This window comes from Marmota monax, unplaced genomic scaffold (assembly GCF_021218885.2).
Source record: "Marmota monax isolate L192 unplaced genomic scaffold, Marmota_monax_Labrador192_F-V1.1 WCK01_AAM20220418_F8-fsc00004, whole genome shotgun sequence".
NCBI lineage: Eukaryota > Metazoa > Chordata > Mammalia > Rodentia > Sciuridae > Marmota > Marmota monax.
Window position 1 is genome coordinate 13,772,451 of NW_026692881.1, and position 12,541 is coordinate 13,784,991.

A 12,541-nucleotide genomic window follows, 5' to 3' on the forward strand; every position below is an offset into this window, starting at 1 on the left:
ATTTGACTCCTGGTACCCCATGCAAGCAGAATCATGCCCTCTTTGTACTTCTACAACTGGCTGATTTCCCTCAGCACAATGTCCTCTAGCTTCACCCATGTGGTAGCACAAGTCCACATTTTCTTCCTTTTCAAGGCTGAAAAATATTCCACTGTCTATATTTGGTGCATTTTGCCTATCCATTCATCCACCAACGGACACGGTGCTGCTTCTACCTTTCAGCCACTGTGAACAGCACTGCTCTGAACACAGGTACATATGTTGAACATATGTACAAATACCTCTTGGAGACCCTGCTTTCATTTCTGTGGAGTATATAACCCCAAATGGAATTGCTAGGTGTAGGTGGTAATTTTACTCCTAAATTTTTGCCATTCATTTCCCCAGCAATGACATCCTTTCGCCTTCCCGCGTCAGTGCCAGAGTTCTGACTTCTTCCCATGCTCATCCTGTTTGTTATTTTCTATTGGGGGATTTTTCTTCTTCTTTCCTGGTAGTGGCCATCCTAGCAGGTGTGACGTGATCAGGGGCCAACTCTTAACCCCAGTTCCATGGTGCATTCTGTTCTGAGGGCCAAGCTGTGCCCTAGTCACTTCACTACTGAGGCCAGGTTGCTCTTGCCGATCCCCTTCCTTGGTCTGGACCTCACCCCAAAACCACCACCCTGCAGTCAGGGCCCCACAGACAGCCACCATAGCCCCCAGCCACCCACTCACTGCCCAACCAGCCCTGGAGAGGCTGCCCGCCCACCAGGTCCCTGATGCTGACCACTGGCAACCCCACCTCCCCACATCTCCCCGACTCGGCTCGCTGCCCTCCACCTCTGCATCAGAACCCCAACACTCCCTGTGCCAGCCTGCAACCCGGGCTCACCCCAAACATGTTCATGCAGAAATCAGTTGTGGCAAATTTGCCTCTAGGCCCTGTGCTAAGCACTCACAGGTGCTTTGTAAGAGACAAGCAAATGAATGAAAGGAACGGGGCCTTCTCCTCGGGCAGAGAGTGACGAAAACACATTTCAGAGCCTCAAGCCTCGGCCTCTCGGGGAATGAATGACCTAGCAGTTGGCTGTTTGACCCTAGGCACGTGGCCCCACTCTCTGAACCTTCTCTTCATCTGCAGGGCAGGGCTAAGTCCACCTTCCCCCCAAGTCTTTTGAGGGCACAGATGAAGCACCTCACTGAGCCTGCTCAAGGCAGGGCCTCTAAATGGTGACCAAAGACACACGGACGCCCTCTCACTTCTCTCTGCCTCCATCCTTCTCTGACCTGTCTCATCCCTCCCCCTTCCTCTTTCCCACCTGCCCACTGCCCACTTGTCCCTCCAAGCAAGCAACTTGCCAGCTCCAAGCTTGTCCTCCTGTCTGCAAATGTCCCCACCACCCACCCCCCACCATCTGCCTCCCGCCTCCGACTTCTCCCAGGAAACTGCTCCGCCCAGCTGTGCAGTGACCCGGTCCCCTGTCCCTGCAGCTCTCCTCCTCAGACAGACTGTCTGCTCCGCACGGTTCATCCTCCTCCCCACTCCACAGGCCTCTGACTGCCACAGTAACTGCTGGTTCCGTGGGCAGACATTCAGCCCATGCTCCCGTGCACAGGACAGGCCGCAGCTCTGCCACCACAGCCAGCTCCTCTCTGCCACCTTGCCTGGTGCCTGAGCTCTTCCTGGGGCTAAGGGAGTCCTTCCTGCAGCCTGGAAGGATGTACTGTCTTCACGGGGACCCCGGCACGGAGCCGTATTTACTAAAGCAAAGATCAGAACCCATGAAATGCCTCACCAAAAGTTAAAAAAACTCATTGAACACCTAGGGGTCGGGTGCTGGGGACTGAACCCACGAGTGCTATACCACTGAGCTACATCCCCAGTCCTTTTTATTTTTAAGACAAGGTCTCACTAAATTATTGAAGGTTTTACTAAGATACTAAGACCGACCTCAAACTTGAGATCCTCCTGCCTCAGCCTCCTGAGGAGCTGTAATGGCTGCACAGGCATGTATCACTGCAGCTGGATTTTTTTTTTTTTGAGGTGGGGTCTTACTATGTTATGTTGCCCAGGCTGCTGGTCTCAAATGCCTGGGCTCAAGTCTTGAGAGTAATTGAGACTACAGTACATGCCACTGTGCCCAGCTTCAACATATATATATATATATATATATATATATATATATATGTTAAGCACCAATTATGCACAAACCAACAGGGATATAAAGATACACAAGATACAGTCCCTATCCTCAGGAAAGTCAAAATCGTAGGTACCCATCAGAAAACCACCTTATTAAAAAGGAGTAAACTTCTCTCCTTACAGAATTCCAATTAATAAAAGAAAGAATCAGGGACCAAGAAAATCTCAATTAGATAATAATTATACCTTTTTTTTTTGTGTGTGTGTGTGTGTGCTGGGGAATGAACCCAGGGCCTTGTGCATGTGAGGCAAGCACTCCACCAACTGAGCTCTATCCCCAGCCTCAATTAGACAATAATTATTACAGGCAAGATTTATTAAGGGATGCTAAAATTAGTAGGTGAGAATTTTGTGTGTGAGTAATATTGGGGATTGACCCAGGAGTGCTCTACCACTGAGCCCGTTTTATTTTTTGAAACAGGATCTCACTAAGTTGCTGAGGCTGGCCTTGAACCTGAAGTTCTCCTGCCTCAGCCTCCCAAGAAGCTGGGATTACAGAACAGCACCACCCCACCCAGCTAGTAAGTGTGAACTTGAGGACAAACAGGATATCACATAGTCTCAAATTATCTGCCCCCAAATGCTTATGACTTAGAAAAGAAGAGATCTATCACTTAGGATGGAGACGTTGGCAGTCACCCTCCTGACCAGGATATGGAGGTTAACATCACCAGCAACAAGATACATGGCTGACATCTACTCCAAATAGATGGACTGAGAAGGGCACAATATCTCTGTGACATTCCTTCCAAAAATGTCTAGTTTCAATGAAATCCTGAAAACACACTAGACAAACCCAAACTGAAAAACATTCCACAAAATAACACTTTCAAGAAGGGTCAAGGTGATGGAGAGCCAGGAGAGGCCGAGGAGCTCCCAGAGACTGAAGCTTAGATAGAGCTGGAGGGTAATGCACAGCAGAAGCCTAGACGGAATACGGGAACAGAAAAGGGACATTTGTCAAAAAATAAAAAATAAATAACCTCGCAGAGGCAGAATAAGGTCTTGGTTAATAGAACTGCAATCACGCTAATTTCTCAGCTTGGTAATTGTACTATAATTACGCACAATGCTAATGTTGGGGGAAGCTGGTGGAAGTGTACGTGGGAATTCTCTAGATGATTCTGGCGACTAGTCTATATCTTAAAATTATTTTGAAATCAACTTTTTAAGAATAAAAATACAGCAATGACAGCAAAACTTGTCACAGAAAAGCCAAAAATCACACTCACCACAATTAACAGGGCTTCCCACTCCCGGCTGGGCCCCCACACCACCCTATTTCTTTTCTACACAAAAGCCAGGCAACAGAATTTCCTTAAGTACCTGTCACTCTCTGCTTGAAATCCCTGGGGCCAGGTACTCAAAAGGTCTCATCCAAAGGACATAGGGTGGTCTTGAAGGCCAAACCCAGGATCCCCGGAATATCAAAGAAACGATGACAGCAGATTATAAACCAGTGAATAAAATAATAATCTTCACTGTTATAAACAGACATATGAGAGGGAGTGGAGGGACGCTCTTTCTGGCAGCAGATTGCCAACTGATAGGAAATGAGGACGTTAGGAAATCATCAATGGAGGCTGTCACTAGTGACACAAGTTAAATGAGGGACAGGTATGAAGATGGCTGCAAAATATCTCCACAAATTCCTCCTAACAGGGGCTGGGGCTGGGGTTCAGTGGTAGCACATTTGCCTGGCAGATGTGAGGCACTGGGTTCGAATCTCAGCACCACATAAAAATAAATAAATAAATAAAGGTCTATCAACAACTTAAAAAACCTTTAAAAAAAAAAAAGAAATTCCTCGTAATAGCATAGAAGAAAAAAAGGGACTTCTCAGCAGAGAGGTCAGGCACATACCAACTTAGCAAGGGACCAAAGTTAAAAGCACCAATATTTGGAAAAATCAACACCATGTGCCTTCTGACATGGCACACATGTGCATTTGTGTATATTTGTTTAACTTCCTGACAAAAACGCATAACTGGAATGGGACCGGCCACAAGGAAGGATCAGATGAAGCCAATGGGGGACAGACTACAAAATAACTGGTCTGTACTCTTCAGTAATGTCAAGGTCAAGAAAAACAAAGGCAGAGAAAATATTCCAAATTAAGAGACTAAAGAGTCATGGCCACTAAATGTCCTGTGTGACTGGGGACAGGATTCTGGAAGAAAATAGTCACAAAAGACATTATTGAGACAACTTATGAAATCTAAATATGAACTATGAATAAGTCATTATTGTATCAAAGTTGAATGTTCTAATTTTGATAGCCTATTGTTCTTATAAAATACACAAGAGCCAGATGCAGTGACGAACATCTGTGATCCCAGTAACTTGGGAGGCAGAGACAGGAGGATCACAAGTTCAAGGGCAGCCTTGTCAACTTAGCAAGGCCTTCAACAACTTAGAGAGACTGTCTCAAAATAAAAAATAAAAAAGGGGGCTGATAATGTGGCTCAGTGGTAAATCACCCCTGGGTTCAATCTCCAGTACCAAAAAATAAATTAAAAGATACAAAAGTGCTTTAAGGAAAATGTTACAGTTCTCCAATCTATTCTTAAGTGGTTTAGCAAAAAATTACATGTGATTGTGTGTGTAACATATGTTAAAGCAAATGGAGTAAAATACAAACGGCTGAATCTGAATGAAAGACACAAACTTTTGCAACTTGTCTCTAAGTGTGAAATTATAACAAAATCAAAGTTACAGTGAGCACAAGAGATCTTTTGGGGTGATGAAAATACTCTAAAATTGGGTCGTGGCCATGTTTGCACAATTCTGTTAATTTATTTTTAAAAATCACTGAATTGATTTCAAAAATTAATAAAAAGTTCTACACACACACATACACTCACACATACACAGGCGCGTGCTCGTGCCCGTATTCTAGCAGCTCCACGTTTCCCAGCCTCCTGGCCTGATGCCCACCCCTTGCTTTAATTGCTTCTTGTAGAACTCACCCACACAAGTTTTGACTTCTCCGTGAGTCTGCTTCTCACTCTCCTTCCCAAATATGTGGCACACACCGCGTGCCCCAAATCCTCTTAGCCTCCTTTCATCTCTCTATTTGTGAACCTTCAATGTTCAAATCCCATCTCCAGGGCCAGGCACAGGGACGCACACCCGTAATCCCAGCTACTCAGGACGTTGAGATAGGATGATCTCAAGTTCGAGGCCAGCCTGGACAACACAGCGAGACCCCATCTCAAAAGAAAGAAGAAAGAGAGAGGGAAGGAAGGAAGCCCCACCCTACCCCAACCCTAGAAACTACAGCAATCCAACCTGCCTCCAAGCTGTCACTCCCACCTGGTGAGCTTATCACCCTAATCTCTGCACCCATGGGCCACTGACAACATGCACCTTACATGGATGAGCTCACTGGAATGTCACAACCTAACAAGGTCAGTGCTATCAGTGGCCCTATTGCACAGACGAGGAAACTGAGTCACTAGTGAGCTGCCCAAGATCTCCTAGGTGGTAGCTAATGGAGCGGGGATTCAAACTGGTCCATTCTGACACCAAAGCCTGTGCTGGTAGCTACTGTGCTGCATGTCCCTACAGATGTCCGTACATGTTTGTCTTTCTCCCCCGCCCGGCAGCAAGCTCCCAGAGGAGCGGGTCCACCCCGGACTCTCTGGATGCTATGCACAGGGCAGGTGCCCAACAGCTGTTTGTCCGCCACAGGCTGGGTTCCAGAAAGGAGAGGAGGGGGTCATGAGCTCCCTCAAAAAAAGAAGCCAATTCTCCACTCCTAGCACAGCCCAGCTCCCTGGCTACTGCCCAAGGCCCGGCCGTCATCTGCTCTGGGTAATAAGTATTTGTATGGCGATAATTACAGCATTTGGGAAGAAAATCCCATTAAGCCAGAGCCCTGCCGAGCTGCTAATGCCGGCACAGAACTGGAGGCGGCAACTCCGCCAAACGCCCCGTCTGCTCCCAATAATGCAGGAGCTGCCTGTCCCCACCGCCCCTGTTTGGGCCCCAAAAGAGCATGGCCGCCCCTGCTGACAGCCTCGGTGGCCTGGGCCACTGACAGCCAGCGCACAGCCTGGAGAAGAGGCATCAAGGAAGGGCAGCCTGCCCCGTGTGCTGCGGGGTCCCCAGTGGCTGCCTGCTAAGGACACAGGACAGCCATGCTGGGATCCAGCCTGAGTTGCACCCAAGCTCCCTTCTTGTCCCTGCAGTCTGTGTCTCCTTAATAACAATCACAGTGAGGCCATTTATTGGGTATTTGCTGTCTGTCAGGCCCGGTGCAATGGTCCTCAGGACGACACCACATTTCATCCTCAAGCCACCCTTTGGAGTGGCTCCTATCATCATCCCCACTTTATGGGCAAGAAAATGGTGTTCTGGGAAGCACACTGTCCTCCCAAGCACTTATCCCAGCTTGCAATTATGTGTTTATTCTCAGATTGTGTCGTTCATCTCTACCTCCCCTGCTGAATTCAAACTCCGGGACAGAAGGACAGCTTTTCCTCCTGCGTGGCCCTATTCATCGCCACAATTCGGATTTCAGTAGACAGCGGCTATCTGTTGAATGAGTAAATTAAACCCCGTGGCTGGCCCAGAGTGCCCCAGCTGCTGAGAACCAGAATGAGGCTGAAACCCCAGCAGGTCAACTCCAGAACCATGCCATCATGTCCATCCACCTTGCAGAGAGTCCCTGTTCCTGGTCTCTAAATTCCAGAGGACAGGGGCAAAGATGCCCAGGTCCAGTGACCACACACTCCAAGCAGACAGCGTCTACAGAGCAGCCTGCAGCACAGCCCACGCTCACGCCATCCCTCCCAGGCTCCCTTCTGCCCACTCGAACCTTCAGAAGCCTTTAGCTTGGGCTTCTCAAACAATAACAATTTTGCCACCTAATGTTTGAATCACAAAGCATTTTCACAAACACAGTAGTTAGTAGGAGTCATCCCCAGAGGCCAAAGGAAGGTTAAACACCCACCAGGCCCTCTACACGCATTCCTTCCCATCAACCTGCAAGGCTGTCACTGTCCCCGTTTACATGCAGGGAAAATGGAGTCTCAGAGCAGGTGGAGGGGTAGCCCTAGGGCTCAGTCCTCAAGAGCGCAGCAATAAGCTCAGCGCACAGCCACCCATACCAAAGCCTAGAGGTGCAGGAGCCTCTCACCCCACCAGGAGGCAATTCCCCTGCACAGAGCAGTCTCTACAGCAGGGGGCCACCGTGGGCTGCTCAGGCCCTAGTGTGCTTCCGTGGACCCTGACCTCACTCACCACAGTCCCATCCAATCTTTATCTAGAATTCCAAAATCGTCCCCCAGACCCTCAGCCTCAGGGTGCTCTGGGCTGTCCTCCTTGGATGTGACTACCCAGCCCTGCTGAATTGGACATCCCAGGCTGAGCTCTGAGGAGGCACAGACCTCTGCAGCATGCACGGAGCTAGGACAAGGTGGACAAACGGACTGGTGAAAGGAGCAGGCCCCAGGATCTGACAAGCAGCAGAATGTGCGGGGCCTGAGGCAAACAGAAGCCAGCAGGCGACCTTCCCAGGGGCCCTGTCCCACCTCTCCATCCTCAGATGATCTGCCGGAGGACCAGACAGATGCCTCTCCCTTCCCTGCAGCCACAAGGGAATCTGTGGCACGTCCAAAATACAAGTGCCCGGGTGAAGGGTCAACGCAATGTCCACACGTCCAAAATACAAGTGCCCGGGTGAAGGGTCAACGCAATGTCCACACATACTGCCTTCTCTTGTCACAGTCCTGGATGCTCCAGTCTGTACCCTTTGGATTTATTATTTTAGTATCATTGCTTTTGTTTTTTAAATCCAATTGAAAAACCAAGGTCCTTGAATGGAAGAAAAAAAGTTACCAGTGGCTCTGCTGGGTCCCTCTGAGCCTGGGTTCTACAAAGAGATGACACCTCCAGGCCCCCTCCAGCGCCTCTCCCACCGGCTCTGTATTTCGATTGCTCCACTACAGTGAAGTATTTAGTGTTCTTTCCCTGCCCACCATCCCTCGGCCCTCAGCCCCCCTGGCTGAACTGGTTTCCTCAGCAGCTCTAGGGCCTGCTCACCCTCTCCCCAGAAGTCCCTGCAGCAAACCAATGACAACTTCTTCTCACTGGGGGAGAAGTTATGGAATACGGGATCATAAAGTTGCCAGATCTCCCAGGCTGCCACAGAAGCGGCCCAAAGGACAAAAGGCAAATGCACAGCTGCAGTCCATAAAAATTTCACAGCCTCAGAGGAAGACGCTCTGGCGGGCTCCAGTGCTGCGCTGTGCCCATATTGATCACAGAGAGCATTTGCTAGTTATCCTGAGTCCGCCTGGGCCCTCACCAAGGCCTCGTTCAGGATGCTCCCTGCCTCTTCAAATGGCTCTTCCGAGGCCTGCCTGATGAACAGGAGGCTCCTTCGGCTTTCTATGTCCTTTCCAACCCCAGGGGCTCTGCGTGCAGAGCAGAGATCAGACCTCTCCCCCTCCCTCAAGATAACTCGCCCCCGGATTTCCACCTAGAAGTCTCCAAAGGAAAAGTCCAGATAGAGAAAGGCCTTCCTGCCCTTTCCCAAACTCTCTCCAGCCTCCAGTCCCCTGGCATCCACTAGACACAGCAAGATTCGGCCCCTGGGACAAGCTGGTCCATTTGTCCTTAGCAGGCCTGGCACACTCACGCCTGAGGATTTGATTCATGCTGTTCCTTCTGCCACCATTGCATGTCCTCTCTGCTTGGCAAAATCCAAAATCCAATGGCTAATGGAACAGCCCATTCCTTGAGAAGCCCCTGTACCCCAAAAAGGGCTTCTCACCCCAGTGTTCTTAGTACCCCCATTAGACTGCTGGCTTGGCCCTCTCCCACGCACCTGTAGTTAGGAATTCCCTGCTTGATCCTCAACCACATGCCTCTGGAAGGTGGCTCGTTCCTTTTGCAGCCTCAGCACCCAGGGCAATTTTTGGCTTAGTGAAAATTTGCTGAATTAAAATAATGAGGCTTCTTGCCCTATTTTATCATAATAGGCTAGTCCTATCATAATCAGATCTCACTTAAGGGAGTGTTATAACATACAGGCTCTTCCATGCATTACCTTCCATCCTTACTAGAACCAAAGACCAACATGTATCTGGCCCCATTTTCCTGATAGAAAGCAACTAAGGGTCAGAGAAGTTTAGTAACTTGCTCAAGGTCACACAGCTAATATTTGTCAGAGTTAGGCTCCAACCCAGGGACTGACACTCCCAGAGCCCCAACTCTTTGCTCTTTGCTAGGATATTGCACTTCGTTCCATCTCACTGATTGGAAAAAAAAACTAGAGAGTTCATGAAAGTCAAGACACACTCTATCTTAAACACTAAAGGTGTTAAGAAAACTTCAAGAAGTCTTCAGGTGGAGAGGACTTCAAGATTCAAGATCCTACCACACAGAGGGGGGTCATGTGTCTCAGATCAAGGCTGCTACCTGGGTAACAGGTACAGGAGACAAGGCAAGAGGAACTGGGAGTAGGTCCAGAGGGAACAGACATGGAGAGTGACCAGGTGACTTCAGGGATCCTCTGGATAATGTCTGATGCTCATTTCCTCTCCAGGTCCACACAGGATAATGCACAGGCTGCCCCAAGAAAACCGGGTTTGGTCCCACTTCTCTCCACCCCACCATTTCTCCCCAGCCCCACAACACACGTGCTAACACACACTCATGCACACGCATCGATTCCTATCTAGATTGCATGTAGATTGCAACTTCTCTGAAACCTCCACGGGAATGTTTCAGACTCAGGCAAGAAGAGTCTGGGGCAAATGTGATCATTAATTGCTGGCCTAGGTAGAGTTTGATCCAGGCGACAATTCTCCCCAGGGTCAGCTGTCTGCACCTGGGAGCCATGAAAATGTGCTCAAAAGTTATCAAAATATGTACACCTTTCCTTAGAGCCTCAGCAGTCGCCCTGGAGTGTGGAAAGGACCTGTCAGGTTTCAAAGGAGCTAGCAGCCTTCTCCAAAGTCTCAATCAAAAACCTCCCCGTGCAGTCACCCCTGCGAGCAGTACAAAGGCCCTGGCTATGACCAAAAACCTACACACACAGCCATGCACATGGAATCTCATGGCCTTACACTACTGAGGTGCTCACAGACACTAGGAACACACATGCTGCAGGAGAACAGCAAAAACACCCTACAAGGCTCAGCGGGTCTAGAAAGGGTTCAATTTCCTCAAGAATTCAGAAGTGGAAGCAAAATGACCTTTTTTATGACTTGTCATGGTCAACATCATTAACCTTGTGTATCTGCCCCAAGCTCCTGCTCTCTAGATCTTATTCATTGGGCTCCCAGTCTGGGACACACCTACCCTTCTTTGGATGTTGATCTTAACGTGTACCAAGCCCCAAACCCACAGCCCTCAGGTCCCATTGTCTGCCTGGGTTGGGGATGGCTTGGGGCGGGAGAGCTGACACCTGCACGGGAAGAATTCTCTAGGCTCTGGGGCAAACAATGGAGAGGAAGCCGGAGATCAGAAACTTCCAAGTCCACCACACCGGACTGCCCATCACCAGGCGGGAAGCCCAAAGCACCCAAACCCACACAACTGCTCAGAACACAGCCCCAAACCCAGGTGTCCAGAAGGAGACATTGTGCCTGGCGAGTGTGGGAAGCTTCCCTCTTGAGTGCCAGGAAAGCTTGCTGGCACCAAATCGCTGGCACCCTGGAGGAATAAAGTGCTGGCGCAGTGGGAAGGGCCTGCCTGTGCAGAGCACAGGGTGCAGGTGTGAGGATGGGCTGACAGCCCCGCCGAGGGCCCTTTGAATCCGGGGAAAGGGAAACAGCGGTGCTCCTGGCTCCTGGCTGGGGAATGACCCTGGCGGGCACTGACCCGTCTGTTGGTTGCGGAGCTCGGGCCCACAGTCCTGCCCCCACCGCAGCCCTCGGGGGCGTCTGGATGGGAGGGCAACCCCGGGGCTCCCTGCGGACCGCGGGTGGGGGCCATACTCACAGGCGCTCGGTGTTTCGTGGGATGTTCTTGGGAATGGCCTGCAGCCCCGTGCCGTGGCAGTCCACCGTGGTGCCGGTGCAGGTGCAGAGGGCGGGGCAAGCCGTGGTACCCAGGCGCCACGCGGCAGCCCACAGCAGCAGCCAGAGCTCGGGCCGGACCAGCCCCGCCGAGGACCCCAGCCCGGGCGTCAGCGCCATGGTGCCCTCACCGCGCGTCCCGCTTGCCTGCCGGACGGCGGCAGCCGCTGAGCATCCCCGTCCGGGGCCGCCTCCAGGTGCAGCGCCCCGCAAAGCCCAGAAGAGCCCGCGGGCTGGTGCGCTGCGCCCTTGCGGGCTGGGAGGCACCTCGCTACTCCCAGCGACGGCGCCTGGGCGCGGACCGAGGGAGGGCGCCTGGGGCGGAGGGCGCTCGGCTCCGCTCGGGTTTCTCGCCGCTGCGTCTCCCTCTCCCTCCCTCCAGCTCCCAACTGACTGCTGCGAAGGAAGAAAATGGGCAGGCCCCGCGCGCGCACGCACCCCGCGCACACACACACACTCACACACGCACACACACACACTCACACCCGCACGCTCGCTCCCACCCAGCAGTCATCCATCAATCGAAAAGCACACACCAGGGCCAGACTCCTCCCCGCCCTCCCCCGGCCTCGACCACCGCCCCCTCCTCCCCAGCGCTCAGGCAGCGGCTGCGGCAGCGTCCAGTTTCAAAGGTGGAACCTCCGAGGCGCCGCCAGTGGGCAGGGGGCTGCGGGAGGAGGGGCAAGGGCGACCTGCCCGATGGGCTCTACGCACACGAACACGCGCATCTCTCTCTCTCTCTCTCTCTCTCTCTCTCTCTCTCTCTCTCTCTCACACACACACACACACACACACACACACACGCACAGCAAGGATGCACACATTTAGACGCAGACACCCAAGCATCCCTAGCCGCAGATGGTGATCCACAGGAGGAATGGGTTCTTTTTTAGTTCCTGAACACCAAGGCCACAGACTTGCTTTCCCCAAGGCTAAAGGGGCCCGGGCCTCCACAGACTGACTTTGTCAATTATTGGTGAAAGGAAGTCCCTGGCCCCAGGTGGCTTCCCCAAGCCACCTGCCTTACTTAGCTTGAGATCTTGAAGACTGAGCCCTGCAGGGCGGCAAAGGGCGGGTGGGAGGTGGGGGATGGGGGGGTGCTTCACACAAAAGCCCTAGACCAAATACAGTCTCCTTTTCTCCAATACACCTTCTTCCCAAGATGGCAGCACCCCACTTCTCCAGGGAAATTGAGGCCAGCACAGCAGGAAGAGAATAGCCCTGCACTGGGCATTTGCACAGGGGTTGTTTCTCTACCCAGGCCAGCTTGATGGCTTCCCTATTGGGGAGCACAGTGTCAGTGGGACTTGGGAATCCAGCATACA

General features: G+C 51.4%; 1 protein-coding gene across 1 annotated transcript in view; it reads right to left on the reverse strand.

Moving 5' to 3' along the window:
* Positions 1-11,710, reverse strand: part of Slit1 (slit guidance ligand 1) — a 157,158-nt gene extending 145,448 nt beyond the window's left edge. The window contains exon 1 of the mRNA XM_058581181.1: positions 11,140-11,710. Within this exon, the coding sequence (XP_058437164.1) occupies positions 11,140-11,336 (197 nt within the window). The 5' untranslated portion in view covers positions 11,337-11,710. The remainder of the gene's footprint in view (positions 1-11,139) is intronic.
* Between the last annotated feature and the right edge of the window lie 831 nt (positions 11,711-12,541).